Here is a 25107-nt window from a genome sequence, read left to right on the forward strand (position 1 = left end):
CTTTATATCCTCTTTTCATTGTTATTGATTTAGTGTTTGTTTCTCCAAGAATATTTGTCTACCTTTCTATCAAAGTTCTATTCTTCTCCATACTCCACATACTTTTATCCAAAGTATATGAGTTGTACATGTTAAGGAATTAATGTTTGTTGAATTAGCAGATGAATGATCACCAAATGATGAAAATTGAATTAATCAGATTAATTGGTGAACAAATAATTTTCTGTATGTGTTTTTCTTATTATAAAGAATAGAAAATACATTCATATCACTGTTATCTTGTTCTTGATGCTTTATGAGAACATCTGTGGGAGAGTGCACTTTCTCTCCCTGACAGAGTGTTTTAGGATGCTTGAATATTGTATGAGGTCTAGAAGTGGAGAAACTGTGGTGAGGTCTAGAAGTGGAGAAACTGTGGTTAGGCTGAGAATGGACCTGTACTCCGCCAAAGCTCAAGTGTGGGCAGATCATACTTAGATTAGAGAGTCTAAGTCAAAAAGTTGATTACTCACATAAACTACAAAAAAAAAAAAATGGTGGAACATAGTCCTGGCATAAGATTGATGGAATAGAGACATTAGAGATAAGCCCACCAGCAAATGCAAAAAGATAAGTTAGTTATCTTCAGTTGAGAATGGGTAAACTTTATGCATATTTTGAGGGCTTACTTCTATTGAAATCAAAAGATAGATTCGTTTTCTAAATATATTCAAGCAATAATTACCCAAATTTGTAAATTGAAAGAATATTCTTAGCATGAACAAATAAATAAAAGCATATAGACAAGCACTCATATGACTCCATCTATGCATGGCACAGTAAATTGGCCCAAAATGATAGGAGTGTAATTTGTCAATTGCACAGTTTGTATTAGAGCAGTATTGCCAAACACCAGCCAGTGGAAAGGTACTAACTGCACAGAAAAATTTTTAAAACTACTACTTGGTGAAATAAAAATAAAGTGAAGATATTATGAGTTTTCCCTTTGTATAACTCATTCATCTGTGAACATTATCCTTTGTTTTTTGTCCTCTCTGTTCATTTTCCTAGTAAAATAAAATACTGCTTCATTTTTATATAAAATAATAATGAGAGTAAATAGCACTTGATTTTGTTGTCTTCTTTTTACAATGCAACAAAAAGTTATGCTTCTGCCTGTTTTTTTAAACATTTTTTTTAATTTTAGGTTGACACTATATCTTTATTTTACATCTATGTGGTTCTGAGGATCGAATCCAGTGCCTTATGCATACTAGGCAAGCACTCTACCACTGAGCCACAACCCCAGCCCCTCTGCCTGTTTTACTTTTGGATTTTTGTGTGTGTGTGTGTCTAAGAAATTTTTAAAAAAAGGTCAAAGAAGCACTGAAATATATGATCCAAAAATTTTGGACTTTACTGAACTTTCCAATATTTACAAATATCAAGATGTGGTTATCATTTAGCCAAAATGTTTTGGCATCTTATAGACCTAGCCTTGAAAATTTTAAAAGGGATGTTTAGCTGTTCTATGAAAAGGACAAAGTTCAAGTCATGGAAAAAGAATGTAAGCTGAGAGCCACCAATGAATACACACAATTCATTTGAATCCAGCAACTGGTGAGGTCCTATTACTGTTCTTACTATAAAACTTGGAAGAAAAATAGAGAGAGGTATCAGAAGTCAGAGAAATAAAGAACAGGGTGGCCATTGTTTGGATTTGAAGGTCAAGTGTACAGGACTGCTCCATCCTTCTATAAAAAGGTCCAGATCTGGGAAGTCTTGGATATCTTAGAAATCAGTATTCATTTCACTGTCTTTTCTAGAATCTGACCCAGTCACTGTAATCATTTGTGTAAATCTCTGCTTATCCTAAAAACAATCAGAACACCACAGGAACTATACAATTTTATTGTGTAGAGGTGAATCATCATGTGTGGTTTTGATATAATTTTCCTACCCTTTTTTTAAATAAATTTCTAATGTCTAAGAATGTTATTTTATATTATTTTATTAGTTTATAAAATAATATTCAATATCTTAAATAATGTACTGACAGTGATTGCTGCTAATGACTTTCTTTCCCGCCCCCCAAATGAATATACATTAAAGATCATAATGAATTCAGGGGGAAAGGGCAAACCTGCACACATATAAATAAATAAATAAATTAGAATTGACTTGTTATAAAAGATTACAACTTTTCTCCTATGATAATTTGGTAGGATATTCTCATTATAGGACTTATTAGTTATAATTTCTTTTGCTATTTGTTATTAGATTAAATATAAATTATTATAATTAAAAGAGTTACAATTTTCAGGAGACTGTTTTTTGTAACTTTATCATAAGAGAGGGTGACCTATTTGTAATGGATGACACTTTTATTTGAAATTACATGAATTATTTTTTTTTTTCCTGTGGTAATGGTTGATACTTATTGAGCTCCAACTGCTTTCTTGGGTTTATAATCAATTTATCTTCCATTTTGTTGTTGAACAAAGTATAATGACTCTAAATTATTTGGTAAATCTAAAATAAACAGAATACTTCTTTAATCACTTTTCAAATTTAAGAACATATTATTCATTAAAGAGTGCTTTTTCTAAGATGGCATCTTTGATTATAATCTTACATTTATTTCACTTTACAATTGACACAGCACATAGAAATTGAAGTAATGTCTCAACCAGAAGAAAAAAAAGCCACAATGTTACCCAGAGAGAATTCACACCTTTACAAAAGCTTTAATCTTATCAGATTCACCATAGCTGAATTGACTCTATAGGAATTTGTATTTTTTTTTTCAAAATAGCATTTTGTTGTTCTTTGTTCTTTGACTGGATATGAGTACAGGCAATTTTGAGAAGGTAGAGGAATGTTAACCAGCATCTCATATTACTGAATATTTATTTTAGTTTCATCACAAGTTTATGTCATCACAAGGTTTAAATAACAGAACCCCAAAAGAAATACCTAAAATTTTTAAGAGTCATTTCAAACTTGAAGCCGTTTAATGTTGATTGCAGCTGAACGTGTCTACACATAGGAAAAATAAAATCACAAATTTAAATAGGGAAAAGAGATTAATGAGGAATATGAGAACTAGATTTAGAGAAAAGATGTCTGATTTTAACCAAAGCATTTTTGCCCAAGAAAATGTAAGATAATTGAAGGGATCCAGAGTTTATCTTGCTCATTGCCAAGAGGGTCTCAGAAAGACTTCTGTCTCAGTTATAAAACTGTGCAGAAAGTTCCTGTGATTAGATTGAAGTTAGAATAGAAGGAATGAAGAGATAAAACTAAGAGCATTTGAAAGCAGTGGAAAATAGTTGTTAACCAGAAAGTATTATCTTTTTTTTTTTTTTTAGTGAAATAGTTCAGCAGTAATATTTTAAAATGTGTAATTTGTTTCTAATGTGATTCCATACATAAGCCATCCAAAATTTAATTTGTCTATATACAGAAACCAATAATTCTGCCCAAACTTACTTAAAAATTCAGTCTATAACATTTTTCAATTGGAAAGGTATTTTCAGTGTTTGAAATTATACTATTAAAAAGTGATTCTTTTTGTTTTTTAGAATTGAAGTTGTACAAAGTAACAAACAAAAAAGATTATATTCAGTATTATATTACACTTATATTTATCATCAACATATATCATTACATTTAGAATTGATATAGATCAAACAAAATCTCCATTGTTTTCAGTTGTTGATGGACCTTTGTTTTCGTAATTGATTTTTATGTGATGCTGAGAATCGAACCCAGTGCCTTACGCATGCTAGGCAAGCACTCTACCAGTGAGCCCCAATCCTAGCCCTCTCCATTTATCCTTTTACTATACAAAATTATTGATGTTAACATGCTAACACCTTTGGTAAAGTAAGTAAAAGATATTGTATTGAGTCTACTTCACTTAGACCCTAATTTCCTGTCTGGTCAAGAAGATCAAACACAATTCATATTTACCCTTTACTATATAAACAGGTAGCCTTTGAGTATATACTATGCAAATTATTATATGGCCTTTACATGTCACCTTAACATTATCTCTTGGAAGATATATTATGAATAAATTATTAATCTCATTTTCTAGAAATGGAGGCTCCAGCATTTAAGGAAACCATATTGGTGTGCACATCTAGGGTACCAGTACTGTGATGATGTTTCTGTGTGGGCTTATAGAGGGATGACTCCCAAAACTGTTGCTGTAGTAGTTATTTCTTTTTAACGTCTACTTGATGATTAGAGTTCTCATATGTGGTTTTATTGTGATTTCTATTAAAATCCACTCATGCATCTTAGTTGCCCTTTTCATTTCTTAATATCTTTATGAAAATATCTTGATTTAGGCTGCGCTGACATTTTTTTTTTTAAAGTTTGCCTGGCTACATATCATTTGGCTTCTCCAGTACTAGATTCAATTGTAGGTTTTACAATTTGAAGGGCAGCTATTTGATAAATAAATCTTCTTAACTGGCCAGTCAATGCCTGAACATATTATGTAGCCCCTGCCTTTAGCACAGTGCCTTTCCATCTGTACACAGAGTCTTGAAATTTCAGTCATATTAACTCTGAGTAGTATTGATCTTTTTCAGTTATTTGGATGTTAGTGAAAAGAAGGCCATTTAAATTCAAATATCATGTAGTATATTCTTTCTCTGGAGACTAATAGCTCTTATTCATTTCAACAATGACTCATATGAATAAAATTCTTTTTTTTTCGTTCCTTTCTTTCTTTGCTTCTCTCTTTCATTCCTTTATTTGGGAGAGAAGAGTACAGGAGAGTGAGGTCAGCTCAAGATTATACTAAAGAAATCTCAGGAAGAAATCAGAAATGTATCTTTAAGCAACTTGTTTACAGCTCTTGCAATATTGCCTGTAAGATAGATTAGTAGATAAAAAGATATGCACTCATTGTTGACCTGATAATATGAAAAAAAGAAACAAATAAGTTGTAAATGATGAGCTATTAATTATATGTTTCCTGACATGAGGAAGTGTTAATTCTGGCAGATAAGTCATTTGTATGAATAATTGCAGTAATTGACAGTGTGTAAAGTTGTAAGACTAATTCAAACATGCTATAACAAGAAGCTCTATGAAAATTTCTTGGAAGTTACACTTGTACTAGCTTTTAAGAGTAGGAATTATCTTGTCCAGGTAGCATGTCACTGTAGGAGTCAAAAGGAATGGCACAGAGGCCAAAAAGTGTACAACTACAAAGTATGTTTTCCTGCTTGACAAAGGACATGAAGCCAAGAAACACTGGTCTTAGGTCTAAATTGGAATGAGCTTGACTTGACTGCCAATACTAAGTTAAGGAATTTTAACCTCTCTTGAACTTTAACCCCTATTGAAATCATATTTTTGATAACAAGAGGGAAGCCATTAAGAGAGAGAGATAAAGCAAGGCAATGTATCACATGAATGTAAACATGTACCACATGTTTCCTGGGGATAGGGCTAGGACAGAGAAAGGGTCTGCATTGTTACTTTCTCTCTTTGAAAGAAATTCTACATTTCATGAATTCTGATAAAGGGTTCCTACTATGTACTGGAAAAACCTGAGGCATTAATTCAGGGAATAGTTTTGAAAAATATAGATGGTGAAAATAATGACATAATGATCCAAAAGACATATTAAAATATCTCAATAAAAAGAGATCTGAAACAACCTAGGAGATTAAGTTTTATGTTTTCCACACATTCCCTCTGCACTGTTGGCCCCTATACTTACTCTTCAATCTATTAACTTGGAACAAATAAAACCATGTAAGCAAGTCTTCATAAAATTATGGAAGTTTATATATAATATTGACTATTCTGATCTATTACTACCTATGAATTGATTCCACTAAATGAGCTTGTGTAGACAACTTCTTTCTCTCTCTTTGTACTAATAGTGTGTCATCTTGAATACGAAATCAGCAAACTGATGAGCATGACCACATTTCAATGAAATGTAAAAAGTTTAGTTTCTGTATATTTCTTAATACCATGAAGAATAGCCACTGGTTGAACCTGACAGCAGACAGTAGTCAGATTACCATGTACCAATAGCTTCTGCTCATGTAGGATCTCACATTAACACTCAATTTTTTGCTTTGTTACCTTGCAGAAATGTTGGAATCCAACAATGTGATCACTTTCAATGGCTTGGCCAACAGCTCCAGTTATCATACCTTCCTTTTGGATGAGGAACGGAGTAGGCTGTATGTTGGAGCAAAGGATCACATATTTTCATTCAACCTGGTTAATATCAAGGATTTTCAAAAGGTATCTTCATTTTAATATTTACACTGTAGTTCTTGTGAAACATCTTAAGATATATAGAATTTTCTAGCTATTAAATATGACAACTTATAAAAAACTGTTTTAAATGAATATTTTATTTTTTTAGATGCAAAAAAATTAATGACAATATCAAATCAATGGATGCAGTAAGTCATAAACATCATCAATGAAGAAAGTATAGATCATTATAAAAATACTAACTTTAGCTAATTCAACAATAATTATATAACTTTCCTGCAATAAATTAAATAACTGAACTGATTAAAAATACATCATTACTGATTTCATGCATTATTTATATGTAATGTATTTATACATTTCTCTATATTACCAGCAAATGCAAGATTCATCAAACAATTTCTCACATGCATAATTATATGTGCCACTCATGTTTGAAAATAAAGTTTTATTGGAACACAGGGATTCTCATTAGTTTACATATGTTCTATATCTGCTTTCATGCTAAAACAGCACAGATGAGTAGTTGTGACAGAGATAATCTGACCTGAAAAGTCTAAGATATTAACTATCTGGCATTTTAAACAAAACGATTTAGAAGATCAATCTTAAAAAAAAGAAAAAGATAAAGAAAAAGATCAATCTTCAAGACGTCAGATTTTTGCCAATGTGAACATTTATACATCAGCAAGAAACCAGTTTATCCTGATTTTAGTATTTTTGTCTTATATATAAACTATACAGGTTGAAAATAAGCATGGATTTATAATCTAGGAGAAATTATGCTATTAAATTTACATGTGACACTCTAAATTAACTATTTTTAGGTAGTCAGTTCTTGCGGTCTTATTTCCCTTAGGAACATAGGACTTTATGAAATATTTTTCATGAGAACCATAACACAACATGCTTTTTGGAATGTATACATGTCAGCATCAATGTGTATTGGTTTTGCTTCTTAACATGGAGGGCTTTAGAGTTTGTGCCTTGACTACTCAGAAACTGTAGCAGTTTGGATAGTAACTTTCAAAAAGTCCCTAAATTGTAAAAAGTTTATGATCTCATTGGAGAATGCTGCTTTTGGTACAAAATAGAGGCTTATATTAAAATATAAATTTAGTTTGAAATTCATTAGGAGTTAGGTAACTATTCATAAATAGCATTAAACTAAGACTGTTCCATTTTCTTCTGTTACCCAAACATTAATATTCTGATCATATTCATAAAGAGGTTTAACTCATTATATGTAGTTTTATAAAAAGAAACACACATACACACACACAAATGTGTGTGTGGCATATGATATGGCATTTAAAAATCACTCTTGGCATTTTTTTTCTGATTTTTTAAGTTGATTGATTTCTAAGCCTCCTCAGATGATAGTAATACACACTTAAGATTATCTATTATCTTAGAAAATTGCTATTCATTTGTTTTTCCAAAATGATAAAAATGTTTGCATTAATCTTTCAAAAATCTCACAAAATACTTTTTATTGTTGTATTATCAAACAGAAATTGCTCTTTATGAAATGAAATCAAAACATAGAATGATTAAGAAAAATCTGACATTTTAATTTTAGGAAATTATAACAGTTAAACTTGTCAGTATTGTTTCTATTATTTTGTAAAACTGATATATATAAATATATACATTACATGGATGGATAGTATATAAGCACAGATCACCTTACACTATATGTTTCATGTGTTTAACATTTTTATTTGGATAAATATTCTAAATTTGGCTTTTGTATTAAATGTTTCTAAACTGAAAGGTACCAAGTTATAAAAATGTACAATTTTATAACTGAAACAAATCCTAGAGTCATTTGTACACCTAGCATGCATATTACAAATATTATATATACATATATATAATATATATCATATATATTATAGTAATTTCTACCAACTGGAATTGTAATAAATATGTATGTGTTATGAATTAATTTAAAACTAAGTGAATTGCTTATTATCTTAGTATTTTTGTTATAATTCTTACCCTTGAGTTTAAAAATATTATACTAAAAAGAGAAGACATTTTTCTAGTTTTAAAACAACCCATTTAAAACAGATTATTAATTTTAATAATCTGTTTTATTTTTATATTTTGTTTAAAAGAATAAATTCAATTTACTTAGGTGTTTTTATCTGTTTATTTATGTTTGGTATGTTTATTTATTTATTTTTTTAAATACTTTGTTAAACCTATGTACAGATATTTAGCAACTTTTTTGTAAACATTCACTCTTGTGATAAACTTTATAAGAGTAAATTTATGACTATGCATGTCATAAATAATTCTTCTTCTTGATGACTTTACAAGGTAATAGTAAAGATAAGATGAGTGAGCATAAATGTAAATATTGGGCCAATCCCTCCTCTTAGAGGCAAAAACACATTCTCAGCTTTGGAAGAGCTATGGAAGTTATTTACCTTAGTAAAAAGCACAATCTCTCTAAGGCATACATATTTACTAAAGATCATAAGTAAGGGGGTAGAGGTTGGAACTTGGTGGTAGAGGACTTGGTTGGCATACATGAGACTCTGGAGATCAATCTCAAACACTGAAAAAAGAAGAAAGAAAAAAATCATGAGTAAAGATTGACATGAATAGAAGCATGGAATCATAAAAAAAATAAGAACAACTGCAAAATATATCATAAAACATTCTGATTAGAAGGGTAAGAAATTTAGACAATGTTAGGTAAATTAAAAGTTTAGGAGCAAAGGAACAAAAAGAACATAGCATGAATATGAAAATTATTTTATTAATATTTGACATAACAGTGAAATCACAAAATATTATCTTATTATCTGTATTATCTCAATAACAAACACTCAAAAGCTAGGAATTATGAGAAAACAGATTGTCTTTTTAAATAAATACATATATTTGCATATATAAACATATATATGTTTAATAATCTGTGATTTTAACATAATTTATCTGGAAAGTAAATCTGTCAAAAAACAGCTCCGATATAATATTACTGTTGTACCCTAGAGAAATTTATATTTTATCTCCTCCGTGTAAACTGTAAGAAGAGATCATCTAACCTCTGCAGAGCCAATGTGAAGATTAGAACTGTGGAATGGGACTGTTCAGCAAACACTCTAGAATTTCAGGAGTCAGAAAAATGCTAATTGTAAGGATGATACATTTACTGTTCCTGAATATTTTTATTATGACTACTTTGTAAAAATCTTGTAGAACAAGTCAGATGACAGTTTTAATTTAGACATGCAGACATATGTGAAAAGTACATAAAAAGAATATGCAAATTAAAAGCTTAATGGTAAAAATGAATGCATACTCAATAATTTCTAGGCTTTTTATATTTGTGTCATGTTACTGAAATGTGTTTATCAAGTCATCATGTTCTGTTTCAATATGGCCCAAATTCTTGCTTATAAATGTGTTGTATTTTGGTTTTTAATTCCCCAGATTGAATATCACAACCTTTGCCCATGTGTGTGACCATATAAATTGAATTATCTGGAGGTTTCCAAATGAATGGTAATCAGTCATTTTGAGGCTAAAAGCTTTCCAGCAGACATGAATGATTAACTGCCACTGTCTCTGGATTTTTCTTTTACATATGACATTTTTTTTCTTTGAAATTCACTAATATTACTAGAAGAGAAAGATGAATAAGAGAATATTAAATTGTTCTGCCCAATATAGATTCACCGGAATTACTCAGGGGATCTGGAAAATTCTATATTAAAATTTAGATGAGTGCATTCGGGTTATTATCATGGAGAAAAATATATCCAACTGTCCAAGTTACCAGTAACATTTGGTTCATCTACCACTGTGACCATATTTACAAAATAGGTAAACTTTGAACAGATAAAAAGCAAATATTAGAGATGAAAATACAATTATTCCTCAACTAGTCTAACTTTAGCCCATAGTGGGAGGGTAATTTTTTTTCTTTTACAGTTCCAACTTCATATTCCAAAAATATACAGTTCTACTCTTAAACATTTTCTCTTTCCAAAAGAAAAAGAAGAAGAAAAAGATTCCTTTGTAAAATGGGATTTCACACACTTTGAATTCTCATTCTAGCATGTCATCCTGAGATTTGGATCAAAGCAATAGATCCAGGGCACCCCAGTGTTAAAATTTTAAAATCACTATTTCCTGATAAATACTGACCGATTTAGAGGAGTATGTGCCATATTCTGTGTTGATTTTTACCTCTTCTGTAGATTCTCACATCTCCAGGATTTTCTTACTCTCCCAGTCTGTGAGACCATTCTTTCCACTGTGTACTGTTCAACTGTATTGACTGCATTCATTTGTCTTATTCAACTTTCATGAACAACAAAGGTAATGGGTAGACAGAAAATGATTAACCAATTAACTGATATTAGAATGTCTAAACTGAAAATTTCCTGTCACATGATGTTTTGTGGAAATTTCTTTACCTTAGCTCCCCCAACCTCATCCAAAATATTATGCAATGTTAGATCTCTCAGAGAACTTAATTGGCACAAAATAATGTTTCTTCTCTATCCTTAGATTGTGTGGCCAGTATCTTATACCCGAAGAGATGAATGCAAGTGGGCTGGGAAAGACATCCTGGTAAGCATTAATCTACTAAATCATTAATTTCTTAAGTAATGTATTACTCTATTTTTGTTCTGTGTTCTATTAAATATCATACTGTACTTATGGGCTTAATCACTCAAGGAATAAAAGAATACTATTCAATTTGGGAAGCATTGATAGTTTTGGGAAGAAAATGAGTAATAATAAAAACATTCCTCAGTAAAGAAAACTACTGTCCCTTTGATGATTTATATATGTCAAGGATACTAGTAAAATGTAATTTTAGCAGATATACTTATATTAAATAAGTTAACTTCTTTCTGCAGGTTGATTCACATATGTTAGTTATTCTATAATTTATCTTAAATGATATTGTTTCCACATCTGAATTATCATGATTTAGTTACCCCTTTTTCTTTGTGTTCCATTCTTTTTCTTTCTTCCTCTCATTTTTACAATAAATATTGATTTATAAATAAGTATTGTATGTAACTTTTTTACATACAATATTTACATACAAATATTTACATACAAAATGGCCTTTTCCTGGACACTGTAGAGCCAAAGGTGAATAATATGCAACCCCTATGATGGTTTTACCATTGTAAAAAGGTAAGCTTTGTTAGTAAAATTAAATGGGCACTGACTTGGGCTTTAGCCAAGTGTCTACACAAATCATGGAAAATAGTTATAATCACTTCAATGGATTAAAATAAATTACAGAAATGGAAAAATATAATTTTTTAGAATTATTTTTATCAATCCTTTGGAATGTCTAAAACACAAAGAAATAAGTTTTAAAGTTTTGTCTATTTTAAAGCATTAGCATTTAGAAGGAACTTATACTGTGTGTTGCCTAAAGAAACACCGACCTCCGTTTTGTATAGATATATTATTATTATCAAGGGACAACTTGACTGATTTGTAGCAGCTGCCTAAATTGATATTTAGATTTTGAATGATGTAAAGGGAGGATCTGAGTTCATAGGAAAATAATGCCTCAATTTATTAGCAATGTTGGCCACTGGTGACTTAAAGTAGGTTAAGGAGCAAAAAGCATAGGTAGTCCCCATCCTTGATCCACCTAAATGTTAACAAATATGGGAAAGTCATCCTTGAAAATTATATATTAAATCTAAGTATATGTTAAAAATGATTCATGATGTTAATTTAAAATAGTAAAGCAGCCTTTTTTCAGGACTGCTGTAGTGAAATTTTGTAGGTTGAGAGTAAAAATGGACTCCAATCTGAATACAAAAATAGGCAGAATACAAAGATAGGCAGTGCAGTCATGAAGCAGGGTGGGGTCAGTGGATGGAAAATTACTGGGAGGAAACTTCAGGAGTAAGGGGAATTCTGGCTAAACTGATTTGACAAGATTATTGCTAAAGGCAGACCGGGTTGGGTAATGCCAATGGTGAATTTGATCAGATATCAACAGAGGGGGACTTTTTCTAAATTAACCAGCAGGATTCTTGCTAAAATCAAAACTAAGCAGAGATGAATTCAGAAACCCTACAGAAAACAGTTTAGGGGAGCCTGACTAGAGTTAGATCAGTGAGAGTCAACCAATGTAAGTCACTCCATACCTTGATCATTCATGTAGACCAAAAAAAAATTTTTTTTCAAACTTTTACTTTCCAAAATTGATGCATATGTTGAGACTTTTGTAAAGGACTTTTTTCTACTCAGAAAAAAACAAAGAAGTAGGAGTCCAGAAATTCCGAGAATTGTACTGCAGTACTCTTTCTGACTCATTAAATGTCCTGAGAAATTATTTTAACTTTCTTTGGGCTTAAATTTCCCATCCATTAAATAGAACAAGATATATTATATGACTATGAGAACAAGTTTTAATAGGTATTGTACTAATTATTAGGAACAAAAACACTTCATAAATGTAAGGTAAAAATGCATAACTCTGTAAATAAAAACTTACTAGCATTAAAATGCCATACTTATCATTAATAAATTTCATTGAAATTTTTCAGTACAATAACTGAGGATGAATAGAAATGATTATCTTACCTTTATAATTTAGTTGTTATTTTTAAAAAATGCAGACTTCTAGATTTTTATTAATGTATAAAAGATAAGGAGAAAATTACTGAGAAAATTAAGATGCTTTCTGGTACCAAGCACTACAGTAATTTACAAAGGATTTTGCAGATGTTATTTTAACAACAGTTTTATGAGGTGGGTATAGTTACCCCCATATTCTTGATTGGGAAATAAAATAATTCAAAATTAGCATTTCATTAAAAGGTGTTGTAACATTTTGAGTATTATGGTAGAAGTTAGGATAAAAAACTAGGCACACTTCCTGTGCCCTTGTGTTGTTTTTATTGTTAGCTGGAATATTTTTATTTGAATGTGCCTATTACATGATATATAATACAAAACTGAACAGATATCTTCCCTTTGTGTATCATCAAAAGTGTGATATTAATAATAACCAGCTCTCAGAGTTCTTATAAAAGAAATACGAGTGAAATTATTTCAAGACTGTGATATTAACTATTAATAATATCAATGATAAATTACTAACAATTAGTGTTATTGGTATGTGATAGAGTTATGTGCACAAAGTTTAATTAAAAACATTATTGATGAAATTTCAGCAGCTGTAATAAACTCACGATCTCACAGTGCCCCACAGTTAACATAATCGTGAATTTAGAAATTTCTTCTCTAAAAAGAAGGACAACTTTACTGTATTTTCCAGGCTTATTGAAAATGCCTATAGATTTTAGGGAACTAAATCAAAAGGAACTAAGACACATGGAGTTTAGTAAATCTGATACATTGCATAAGTGACACCTGATCATGTCATACCATCTTTTTAAGGGGGATTGAACTCAGGGATACTCAATCACTGGGCCACATCCCCAGCCCTATTTTGTATTTTATTTAGAGAAAAGTTCTCACTGAGTTGCTTTGCGCCTAGCTTTTGCTGAGGCTGGCTTTGGACTCGCTATGCTCCTGCCTCAGCCTCCAGAGCTCCTGGGATTACAGGTATGCACTAGAGTGAGCTGGGCATGTCATAGCATCTTATTACAAAGATTCTCAAAAAACTTATCTCTACTGTAGAGTATGGCATATGACATACTCTACAGTAGAGATAAGTGGTTTGAAAGAGATTATTTTTTACATGTTCAATCATATGATTACCCTAAGTAATCTTTTCAAATGTAAACTAATTAGCATTATAAAATATGTGTGCTTTTTGGTATTCTTATACATTCTGCATTAAATAAGTTCAATTGTGCATTTTGAATTCTCTTCATAATACTTATTTAATGAAATGAAAACAAAATAGTTTTGACATATTTTATTTCAAAAAATGTATTTTCATCTAGTTCTAATTAACACTTAATTATATTTCTATATACTATTTTTGGTAACTCTTTTTGATCCCTTAATACTGCTTTTCATTTCCATATTATTGAATATATATTTTTTGCATTTAGAATACATTTGATTGAAGTTCACTTTAGTTACAAGGCAACGTCATTTAAGTATTACCTTGATTTATATAGTCATTGCATTCAAAATAAGATGCATGGCATTCTTTGGTTGCTCTTTGACTTTCATTTACAGATGCATTTTTTTTCCTCTTTCTTTCTTTACATATGATTTTACTAACACATGACTTCCTGGGATTCATAGAATTTTTCTTTAATAAACATAGAAGGTAAATATCACTAATATTTTAACAATAATTTATATAAACAATTTGAAAGATAGATTAAGGGGAAAGAACTTTTTTCATTCAACACCTGTGAAGTGACAGACAGTTTGATGGGAATTCTGCACTGCATCTTGAGTAAATACCAGTCAGCTGGGATTTATGGATAATAATTCCTTTCAAAGAGCCCTTGTGATGCTGGAAACCACAAGAATGAGGCTTGAGTGGGTTTTCCAGCCATTGAGACTCCAAAATAGAATCATAATCAAAATAAGAACCGACCTGAACATTCGTAGAAAAGTGAAGTAACAACCTCCTTGTGTGCTCTCTCTGGTTTCTAAAGTATGGGTTTATCACTTACCTGCTGTTTCTTCAAAAATTCCTTTGGAAATAAAGTGCCTTTCAATAAATCATTCTAGGGAAAGTGGTATCTTCTCAGCACTCAATTTAAAACAAGGATACAACAGGAAAAGTTGGGCAAAGACACCAGCTAATGTTATCTACCTTGGGAATTAGTTTTTCTCAGATTTGGTTAAGGGAATGTTTTATTCATATACAAGGATTGCATGGTCATGAGGAAGTGGGGACAGGCCACTGGACTGAAACTACATAGTCCCTGTGTAACTGCATACAGTATCATATGTAAAAGTGTTCCCTTTCCTCATTCTTCCATCCATCTGGGAAGGTCCAACCCATACTCAGTTTTGCATTAAACATATGTCAGCAACTGCAATTGGGGCAACATTAAGTCAACAGCTGCAATTGGGGCAACTATTCATAAAGAATGAACTTTGTGGTGACATGATTTCTGCAGCTTGAAACACATATATATGGTGCACACACATACAAATGCACAAAATAAATAACATATATGACATTCATTTTTTTATTATTATGTATGTGTGTATATATGTATACATAGTCACACAAATATTCAGAGACGTGTGTGTAGATGTGTGTATACTGGAAATGACATTTTAAACAACAGTAATCTAAACATATTTTTTTCTTTTGCAGTGAATATACAGGATAGAAAACATACCCTATTAATATGCCTTTATTTTCCTGGTGTTGTATGTTCTAAACATTAATATTGCTGTAGCATTTCTATTATTAGAAGAATAAAATGCTCATGAACTTTTCCATATTACATATTACATATTTTTTCTTAAGATTTACTTGAAAAAATATGTAATATGTAATACTATTGGAAAGAAATCCTGAATAATGAGATAAATGCAACCCATATATTTAAATCTGACTGCTGCTCTCCACCTTTACTCTCATTTTTGATATGTTCCTAGGGCATAAAATCCACTTAGTTATTCACAATAACATTTCTATTGATGGATTAACTTCTTGACCCTGTTTTGCAAATGAAAACTGAATTCATGCTAAGCTGGTAAAAGAATCTGTTTTGAATCAATAGCTCTCTGAATCCTCTTTGTTTATCCTACTAAACCATCTCTCTTTGCACTAAGTTTCAATAAAACCAAATGGCAACCGTATGACTGCTAGAAATATTTTGAACATCATTGGAAATCAAAATTTCAACCATCTGAGAGGAACCCAAAAAAAAGCAGATTCTCATAACATTCCTATTCCTGGATACATTTCAAAGTGTAGTATCATGCACCTGAACTTTAGGACTTTTTTGGAAATTCCACAGGATTTATGTTTTTTTTTTCTCAGCTGTTATACATGTTTTGATGCTATGATATATTTTAACATGTCTATCCAGTTTATCACAGATCAAATTGCAGGACCTCAGCAGCACTAATATTTGTCAAGTAATCCAATTGAGAATTTGAAGCTACACATGCACATCTTAAATTGCAGTACATTCCAAACTGCACATGCCAACACTTCAATTTCAATTACTTTTTCAAAGGTCAAAGTTAACATCCACTTCATTTTTTATTTTATTTTAGGCACCTTAGGTCATAAAAAATGTATTAAATGATTAGTTAGAACTGCCTTCTAATATGGGTGTCTGCAAAAATACTAAGGTTTCCTTAAACCTCAAAATTCTTATGTATAGTTGTCTCACACTTTCCCACATCTTATGAGAAGTGACTGCCTTGGTTACAGACTGTTTTTTAAGGATGATTATACAATTAGGAACATTGGAAAACTATGTCTCCCTCTGAAGCAAAAAGCTGCTCTTCAAATCATCTTGGGAAATAAAGATAGTGTCTTCCTCAGGAGCAAAGGGCAGGTATGCTTACTGTTCAGTACAGAGAACACAATATCTCCCTCAAGATCTAAAAGCCAGCATGCCATTCCCATTTAAAAATAATCAGGTTTGCTCAACCATGGTTCCTCTTCTATAATGCAGCTCACTGCATATGCAGATGTCATCTGGCCCTCTCCTCAGTGCCCATTGGGAATTGCACAGCAAATGCTGATATCCTGGCTACTGCTATTTCTGTGAGTAATGAAGTTCTTTATCTTTGGCTCAGGAGCCACATATCTTTTGCCAGTATCTGTGAAACCATGGCAGACTAACTCTATTATCTTACAAATAGGGTAAATTTGCAGACCCTTTACAGTTCTTGACAATATTAATTGTATAAATTTTGTAGGCATTCTAGATGATATCAGAAATGAAAGGTTATGGTCAGTTTATTCATTTTTAAATGTTTCCATGATGAAATTTGATGATACTTAAATTATACAGATAACTGACTTGATGACAGGCAGCAAAACTTTGTCTTATTGAATGTCACAGAAATAAGTACAGATTTTTACATTCCTATGCCTTGTGTAAGTGCATTTCTCTTTGGGAGCAAATGTCAGGTTCTTACAGTTTAAATTCAGTATTCAGAGGTAATAATTATGATGGCTAAAACTGAGAGCTTACTACATATCTGATATTGTTCTCAATGCCCTTTCCTCTATAAGCTGATTTAAGTGACTAATATTTGGTTAAAGACATATACTTCTTGTGAAAATAAGTAAATGCACCAGTTTTGAGTGTTAGGTAGCTAAGATGCATGGCAAATGAAACTTTGCCATTAAACTCATTTCAGACACTATATTTTAGTCCTATGTTTTACTAATGCAAAATGAGATGTAATTATTATAATAGTTACATAAACTTAATATTTTGTAATTATGCTTTATTTACAATGACAATTTAAAAATACTTAAATTCTTTACTTGAAAAGTAAAGCTAGCATTTGAAATAGATGTTTTCAAGAGGTTTGAAGATTTTTGACTTGTGTTCCCTTTTGATTAGAAATTTCAATTGCACTCTTAAATGGCTGAAATTAAGGTCAAGTATTTGGCATTGGTTAGCAAGTTATTTGGACTTGATTGGATACCATAATTCACCCATCATCAGGGTACATACTTTTAGAATATAGTAAGCATTTTATATCTGTGAGGCTCTCTAGTATAATTTGGATAGTTCCTCTGAGAAAAGGGTTTTGGCTAATGTCTCTAACTTCATAGAAAACAAGTGCTTCTAAGTCCCACTGATGTGTAGCTTCTAAAACCACCACTCTTATTCCTCTTCTTTACATGCTTGATAATCTTCATGCATGGATTTCTAATTACTTCTGAGGGTACACTGACCATTCTGTCATAGATCGAAACTGACTCTGGGAATATTCACCTTAGAGATGTAATACTTGGTCTCAAGACGACTAAGATTGTGGTCAACTTTGCACTGTTTTTCTTTGATTCATTCAAAAGACTATCGGTAAAATATCATCTCTCTCATGTTCCCAGATGATCATAAAACATTCCTGTTTTGAATCCTTTAATTTTAATATATATCTATTTACTGCTTTTTTAGAGATGGTAAGGACAATGGAATTAAAAAATTTTGGTACCTCTAAAAACTTGACAATATTTCCAGGGACTAAGAATATTTAGTTCATTTTAATTTTTGTGTTTTAAGAGCAGAATATTCTTTGTTGTTTTTGTTTGTTTGTTTGTCGTTTGTTATACTGGAGATTAAACTCAAGGTCACTTAACCACAGAACCATATCCCAAGCTCTTTTTTTATGTTTTATTTTCAGACAAGACCTTAGGCCTCACTGATTTGCTGAGGCTGGTCGTGAACTTGCAATTCTCCTGCTTCAGTCTCCCTAGTCGCTGGGATTACAGGCATGCTCTGCCCCACCCCCAGCTCAGAGCAGAATATTCTTAAAGCTTCTCATTACTGTTATTGAAATTCTGTGCTAAAAATACTGAATACACTTTCACTCTACTATATGTTACATGTGGTATTAAATATAGTCTATATCTGTATATATGTATGTGTGTTTTAAATAAGCTAAGTTCATATTCCCTTACACTACATATTATAATAGGTATTCTATTGTAGCAAGATATATCCATTGATTAAGGTTTGATCAAAGGCCAGAACTTGTTTATCATGAGGATGAGACCTTGTACAATTGTGAGAAGTGGTGACGAAATCTATGAAGGCTATTTCATTTGATACATGTGGGCTTGAAGCTACTATAGGAAGCAAGTTGGCATTAGGGAAGAAAAGCTAGATGTGAAGTGGGACAAGGACAAACTAGAATTAGTATGTGTAATCTACTACTTCCAGCCTCCAACCTCTTTTGCTTCAGCTTGGGTGATCTAAAGAAGAAACTTGTAGCCCTTCCTTGCCAGTAAGCTACACAAAGATGAGAATCTATTTCATATGTAAATACTTGACTAACATTTTCACTCAATACTAATAAATGCAAATAAAATTTAAGTCTTCAAAGTTCCATATTTTAATTACATTCAGAAATTATTTCTACTAGTTAATATATATATGTATATATGTGTGTGTATACAAACACATATATACATATTCATATGCATACACACATATACACATGTATGTATGTATGCATCTATCTTTAGGAAGATTAATATATAAAGATAGCATTTGAAGGAATATTTGGTGAAATATGCCAGAACAAATTAAATGTGTGAAATTTCCTCTTTAGTGTCTAATTCTATACAAAGCAGAAGGCTACAATTTGGCTAACTGGCAACAAAATTATGACACTATATATGTTCTGTTTGGACAAAATGATATTTTAAGCAACAATAAACTAAGCAGCATGTGTCCTTCAATAACCACTCTTTCGATAATGTTCACACTATTTTTTTAGGGTTGCCATAATAAAGATCCAGACTGAGCAATTTCAACAATAAAAACTTATTTTGTCATAGTTACAGAGGCTAGAAGTAAGAGATCACTGTGTCAGCAAGGTTGGTGTCCTCTGAAGTGTCCTTGGCTTGCAGATCACCAGGCTCTTCATGTGGCCATCCCTCTGTGCTCTGATGCCTGCTCTCTTTATGTGTGCAAATTTTTTCCTCTAAGAGCACCAGGCAGATTGGAATAAGGACGACCCTACCTAAGAGGTTGATTTTAACTTAGTTACTTTTTCAAGGTCCTATCTCCAGACACATTCTGGGGTACTTGGCATTAGGACTTCCAAGAATAAATTTTAAGAAGAAGTAATTCAGCTCATAACAGTGTTTTTAACTGTGCTTTTAAAAATTCATTAGCTGTCGGCATTTGACTTAATTTCCACAGTTTTTATATTGTAAAAATTCTTTTTTTTTTCCTTAATGGTTTACTTTGTAAGATTTTTATAAAGCACATGAACTTTAGGCTCCTAAAAAAAGAAGAAAGAGTAAATATGTAAAATATCCTGTAGGTGCTTATGTTTGAGTAAATCAGATATATCCATATCCATGGCACAAGTGCTAAACCTGGATAATGTTTCCATTCATGAAAAGATATGTGATAAGAACACTTTTTATTATTTATTATATAATGCCTTTAGTACTTTGGACATTAAGGAAATCTACTTTTAATTTTGGTATTAAACAATGCAGATGGTAAGAAGGGAGGTGGTTACAGGTGACATCAACCTTCTTCAAAAATCTAAGCTTTGTTTCTTAGCCTCCTTTCTCTTATGTGATTAAAGATGCAGTTCATCTCCCCTATTTGGGTAATGGATTCTGTTATGATAAAGGCATATTATGTTTGAACTAAATATGCAAAACTGTCTTGTCTACAATTAATGTTTTCCATGTAACTTCTCACTTGAATCAATGACTTTCTGGCTTTAAGGTGTGAGCACTAAGTACTCGGTACCTTGTTAAAATTGGAAACCACAAGAATATCACTTTGAAAGCAGAGAAAGGATTGTGATGACTTGAAAGCTTCCTGGCATCACAGAAAACATATGTAGGTAGATTCCACATAATATTTTTATAGTTGTCTGCATTCATTAGAATATAAGATAAAGAAAACTTACGCTAGGTATGCATAATGTATGACAATTACATAGCAATGAATGACACTCATGGGATGACTAATTACATTGATGGTACAACAAAAAAATCTACATATAAATATTATACACTACTCTGGTCCACATGGAATTTCAAAGTAAAGTTGTTCAGAGCTCCTTTACATATTAGAAGAAAATGACATTGGTCAGCTTTTGCTAATATCATGTCTACAGTGCCAATGTGTATAAGTCTTTTGACCAAATTTGAAAGTTTCAAGTAATTTGAAAGAAAAATGTTTATAGAATCTTAAGCAGCATTTCTAAAACTTCAAAATAAATATCCAATCCAGAGGGGAAAATAAAATAAAATTTGAGTACCAAACTGAAATGAGCATCATATTTTAAATTTCTAGTGACTTTAGACCTTTTACAGAGAGTCTTCCTTTGTTGATCATAGCATTTGAGCCACTTTCAAATTTAATTTTTAATTGCCATAGATTTAATATTGATTTAGTTAAATCAATACGAATATGTTTACATACTTCAATAATTAGCTATGATATAACACTAACTTGGTTGTCTTAGTTGAATGGAGCATTTTTTTTTAATTTCTGAAGTTAATAAAAAGAGCATTAAGATAAAAAGGTCAATTGGTCTGATTATGCAGTCATCCTTTTAAATAGCGAAGGCAAAAATGACTCCAAAATGGACAGAACAAACTATTCACTGTTTTAAAATCTGGATATTAAAAAATTCCAGGTCATAGATTTAAAATATGATGGGTAATATGATAATTAGAACATGTTTTTATGTTGTTTTTATTGGATCTCCCTCTTTGAAGTAGAGAGCTCTAATATTTTTAGTGAATGCTAAAGTATTAAGAAGACAAGATTATGGATAATCGGATCACAGCTGTAACAGCACAATGTAAAGAGAAAAAAGGACAAAACATTATTGTCAGATAAGGATGGAATGACTTAAATAGAGGGATGGATAAAGTGAGTGACAGGAACAATCTCATGGATTACTGCTTTGGCACGAAGACTGGAGTATTCATCTAGCTTGCCAAATAAATTGACCAAAGAAAAAGAGAGTCAACAGATTAACTTCAGGAATTAAGCTTATTAATGGATTTTCATGCAGAAATGTCTCCACCCATCATGATAGAAAGGGTTTCCTTTGCTTTTCCAGCTGCTAGATTTAACATTAAAATATTTCTACATTAAATACTGGTAGGATAGAAACTTTGTTTTTTCTTTCTAGATGAATTCACACTGACCCGAGGCAATACAGTTCTATATCCATTCATTTGGGGCTGATTTATATTTGAACCAGAGCAAGTTGTTTGATTTAATTATGAACTGAATATATTTGAATAGAGATTGCTCATGTTCACAGTATTCTTTCCTTTTTTTCCCCCTTCCTTATTTAGAATAAAATTTCACGGTTCTATCCATAATTTAAGAGAATGCAAGGAGGTAATTGGAATTGGAGGTAAATTATATTCTTTTGTAGAAAGCATAATTATCGGAAGTTAGTTAAAAACACCTCAGTTCTGTTTTAATTTTCATGCATGGAGCAGTTGTTTTGACAGATGGATGGACTTTATTTTTGTAACCGTCCAGGAAAAGTCTGTGTAACACAGTCTAATCAGTACTACATATCTACAATGTTTGTTTTTGAATCACTGTGCATTTGGCTCCTATATCTTTTTCTGGCAATAGATATTTTCTTTAAATTTATTTTTTTTCAAGCTAATATTTACATGCATAATTCCTGTATACATTTGATCTGAAAAGACTAGAAATCCTTTAAATATAAGTGTAAATGGCTTGTCACTGAAGATGATAAATCATTGCTCCTCAGGTGTGGCCTTGGATTTTACTGGTTTTAACTGCTTTTGCTTTTATTTCTAACCTAATACTTTTAATACTGTTGATCTGGAGTAAATTTCAGTAAAATAAGGGGTCAGTCTGGTTGCCTGACTCTCAGGAAGCCAACTTGTTGCTAAACTTGTCTGCGTATATCAACTTAAATTCCAAAAAGGATCAAGGCTTGAAAAATGGATTCATTTTGAACTGATTACACTGTCTTTATTACGCTGTAAATCCGCCGGTGCTGAGCAAAGCAGTGGAGTAGTTTAATGCCAAAAAGTACATTACATTCTGCGTTTTAAGAAACGTCATGGTTCAAGAAAAGGTCAAAAACACTCTTCTTCTGTCTCCTCAGAGCAGAAATGTGTGAAGTGTGTTTCCTTTTTCTGCCACGCTTCCTTCTTTTTTAGAGGAATGTCCAAGCCACTTCCAAATAAAATGAATATCCTGTTTTGGAACACTCAAAAACCTTGGCAGCAACAAACCAAAGAGCGAAGGCAAATGAATGACAGAATTGATACTCTTTTATATAGACTTTCTGTTAAGAACAAATCCTTACTAACATGTCTCTTTCAAGTTTTTCCGTTCTTCTCCGTCCAGTTCTTTTAATTCACTTTTCTCCTCCACTGTTGCTGATGATTCTTTTCTTGGCTATATTTAATCAGTTTTGAAAGTATTTCCTTCCATTTCTTTTTTTCCTTTCAATCATCTTTTCCCCTCAAGCTTCCCCTCAAAAATTCTCCCCATTCTAGCCACATCAACCTTCACTTTCAAATTACTATTGAGGTTGCCCCCAGGCATGGCAACCTTACAACTTGCTGCTAATGGGAGAGGTCTGTTGGGAAATGAAGGAAACTGCTCCAGTCCTTAGGCCAACAGGGTGGGTCTAGTTGCTTTGTAACACAGATAGACTGTGGTTATCAGCATTCTCTGTAGAACTCTTTGCCAGGTTTCACAGCTATGGTCCCGTGATTGATTTCATTCCAGCAGCTCTGTAGAAGAATAGTTGTCCTAGTGTAGAGGTGCTTTTTTAACAGTTAATAGAGAACAAACCGGAATTTTGATATTCAGTGTGGTCCAATTCTGTGGCTCTCAAGAACTTTTGAGAATTTTTTCTTATATTAATTATAATCTGCTAGTTTCCTTGAAAAGATAATCTTTTGCTAATTAGCTATATCATCTATAAGAAATAGAAAGCCCATAAAATCTATGATATTACCATTTGTAACAGTTGCAGAGGTGGCATAAGCCTTCCTTTGTGTTCACCAGTATTTGCACAAAGAACATTTCCCCTTTTTTTGTTATAGAGTCCTTAGATCTATTCTTAAAATTGTAGGAGGCACTGAGGGGTTATTGATGGACATTGATTATTTGGGTTTGTGAATCAAATCGCATACATGTGTTTACAGGTATGGTAGGAGAACTGAAATCCTGTTTTTTGTTCTTTTTTTCTAAAATGAACAAGACATCCATCTGGGTTTGCCACTATTATTTATTAGAAGATGCATTTGCTTACCAACATCTACATAGCCAATATCTTGGTTTCAACATATGGTGCTGGAACTCATTATTTATCATCTTAAATACTATAATATTGAGCCCACAGTAAGAAATGGTTGTCTATATGTAACAGCAGAATGTGTGGCCACCTACACATTTTCAAATTAAAATCTGCCTGAAAATGGCTTCTTTGCAAATGACTGAATATTTTAGTGTACAAATACATCTTTTGGTTAAGACTCATGAATGCCTCATTTGTAAATGAGTTTATCAGATCTTTCCCTTCCAAAAGCTATTTCCTCTGTCTAAGCATTCATGCCCTGTCCTTTTTGGGGAAGGAGGAAAACAGTTATAGAACGAAGAGTTTGTTGCCAAGAGTAGCAGAAGTTAGGTTTTATTTGTTTCACAGTTTTACCTAGGAAGTACCCTATTCAAAGTGAATAAAGGAGATGCTGAAACCCTTTAAGGGAGGGAATTTTTCCTGTTACAGAACAACTTGCAAAATCAGCTGATTTCAGAGCACAATGTTGTATGTTGTAATGCCTTACCATAAAAAAGAAAGGTTCAGTAATCTATTTATCAAACAATGGAAGAAGTTACATATTTATTCTAGTTAACTCCAACCTTGTCATCATATATTAAGAAAATACAAGGAGCCATAACTTGGAATTCTGATATTTTACTGTGAGTCAACCTAATTCATCTCTAGGAATATATTCAAAGGGCATCATATCTTAATAGAAAAGTCAGCAATAGACCACAATTCCTTGAATTTAAAGTCCTTCATTGTGTTCAAATTTCACTGTCTGCTCCTTCTTTTGTGAGGCCAAAAGAAGTAAAACCAAAATCATAACCTTCAAATACAGAATACAGATGGCACATGGAAATGTACTCACACTATTAAACACCTCTCTTATAAACTCCAACTAAGTTCAAATGCCCTATGAGCTTGCACTTGAATAGTCACAGGTCATAACAGAAT

At 31.8% G+C, this 25107-nt stretch overlaps 1 protein-coding gene across 2 annotated transcripts in view; it reads left to right on the forward strand.

Annotated features, from left to right (window-relative positions):
- LOC144375101 (semaphorin-3A-like) overlaps positions 1 to 25107 on the forward strand; it is a 268754-nt gene that overhangs the window by 42939 nt on the left and 200708 nt on the right. For both annotated transcript variants that reach the window (XM_078038659.1, XM_078038658.1), the window contains 2 exons: positions 6107 to 6264; positions 10774 to 10836. In XM_078038659.1, coding sequence (XP_077894785.1) covers positions 6107 to 6264; positions 10774 to 10836 — 221 coding nt within the window. The remainder of the gene's footprint in view (positions 1 to 6106; positions 6265 to 10773; positions 10837 to 25107) is intronic.

This window comes from Ictidomys tridecemlineatus, chromosome 2 (genome assembly GCF_052094955.1).
Source record: "Ictidomys tridecemlineatus isolate mIctTri1 chromosome 2, mIctTri1.hap1, whole genome shotgun sequence".
Taxonomy (NCBI): domain Eukaryota; kingdom Metazoa; phylum Chordata; class Mammalia; order Rodentia; family Sciuridae; genus Ictidomys; species Ictidomys tridecemlineatus.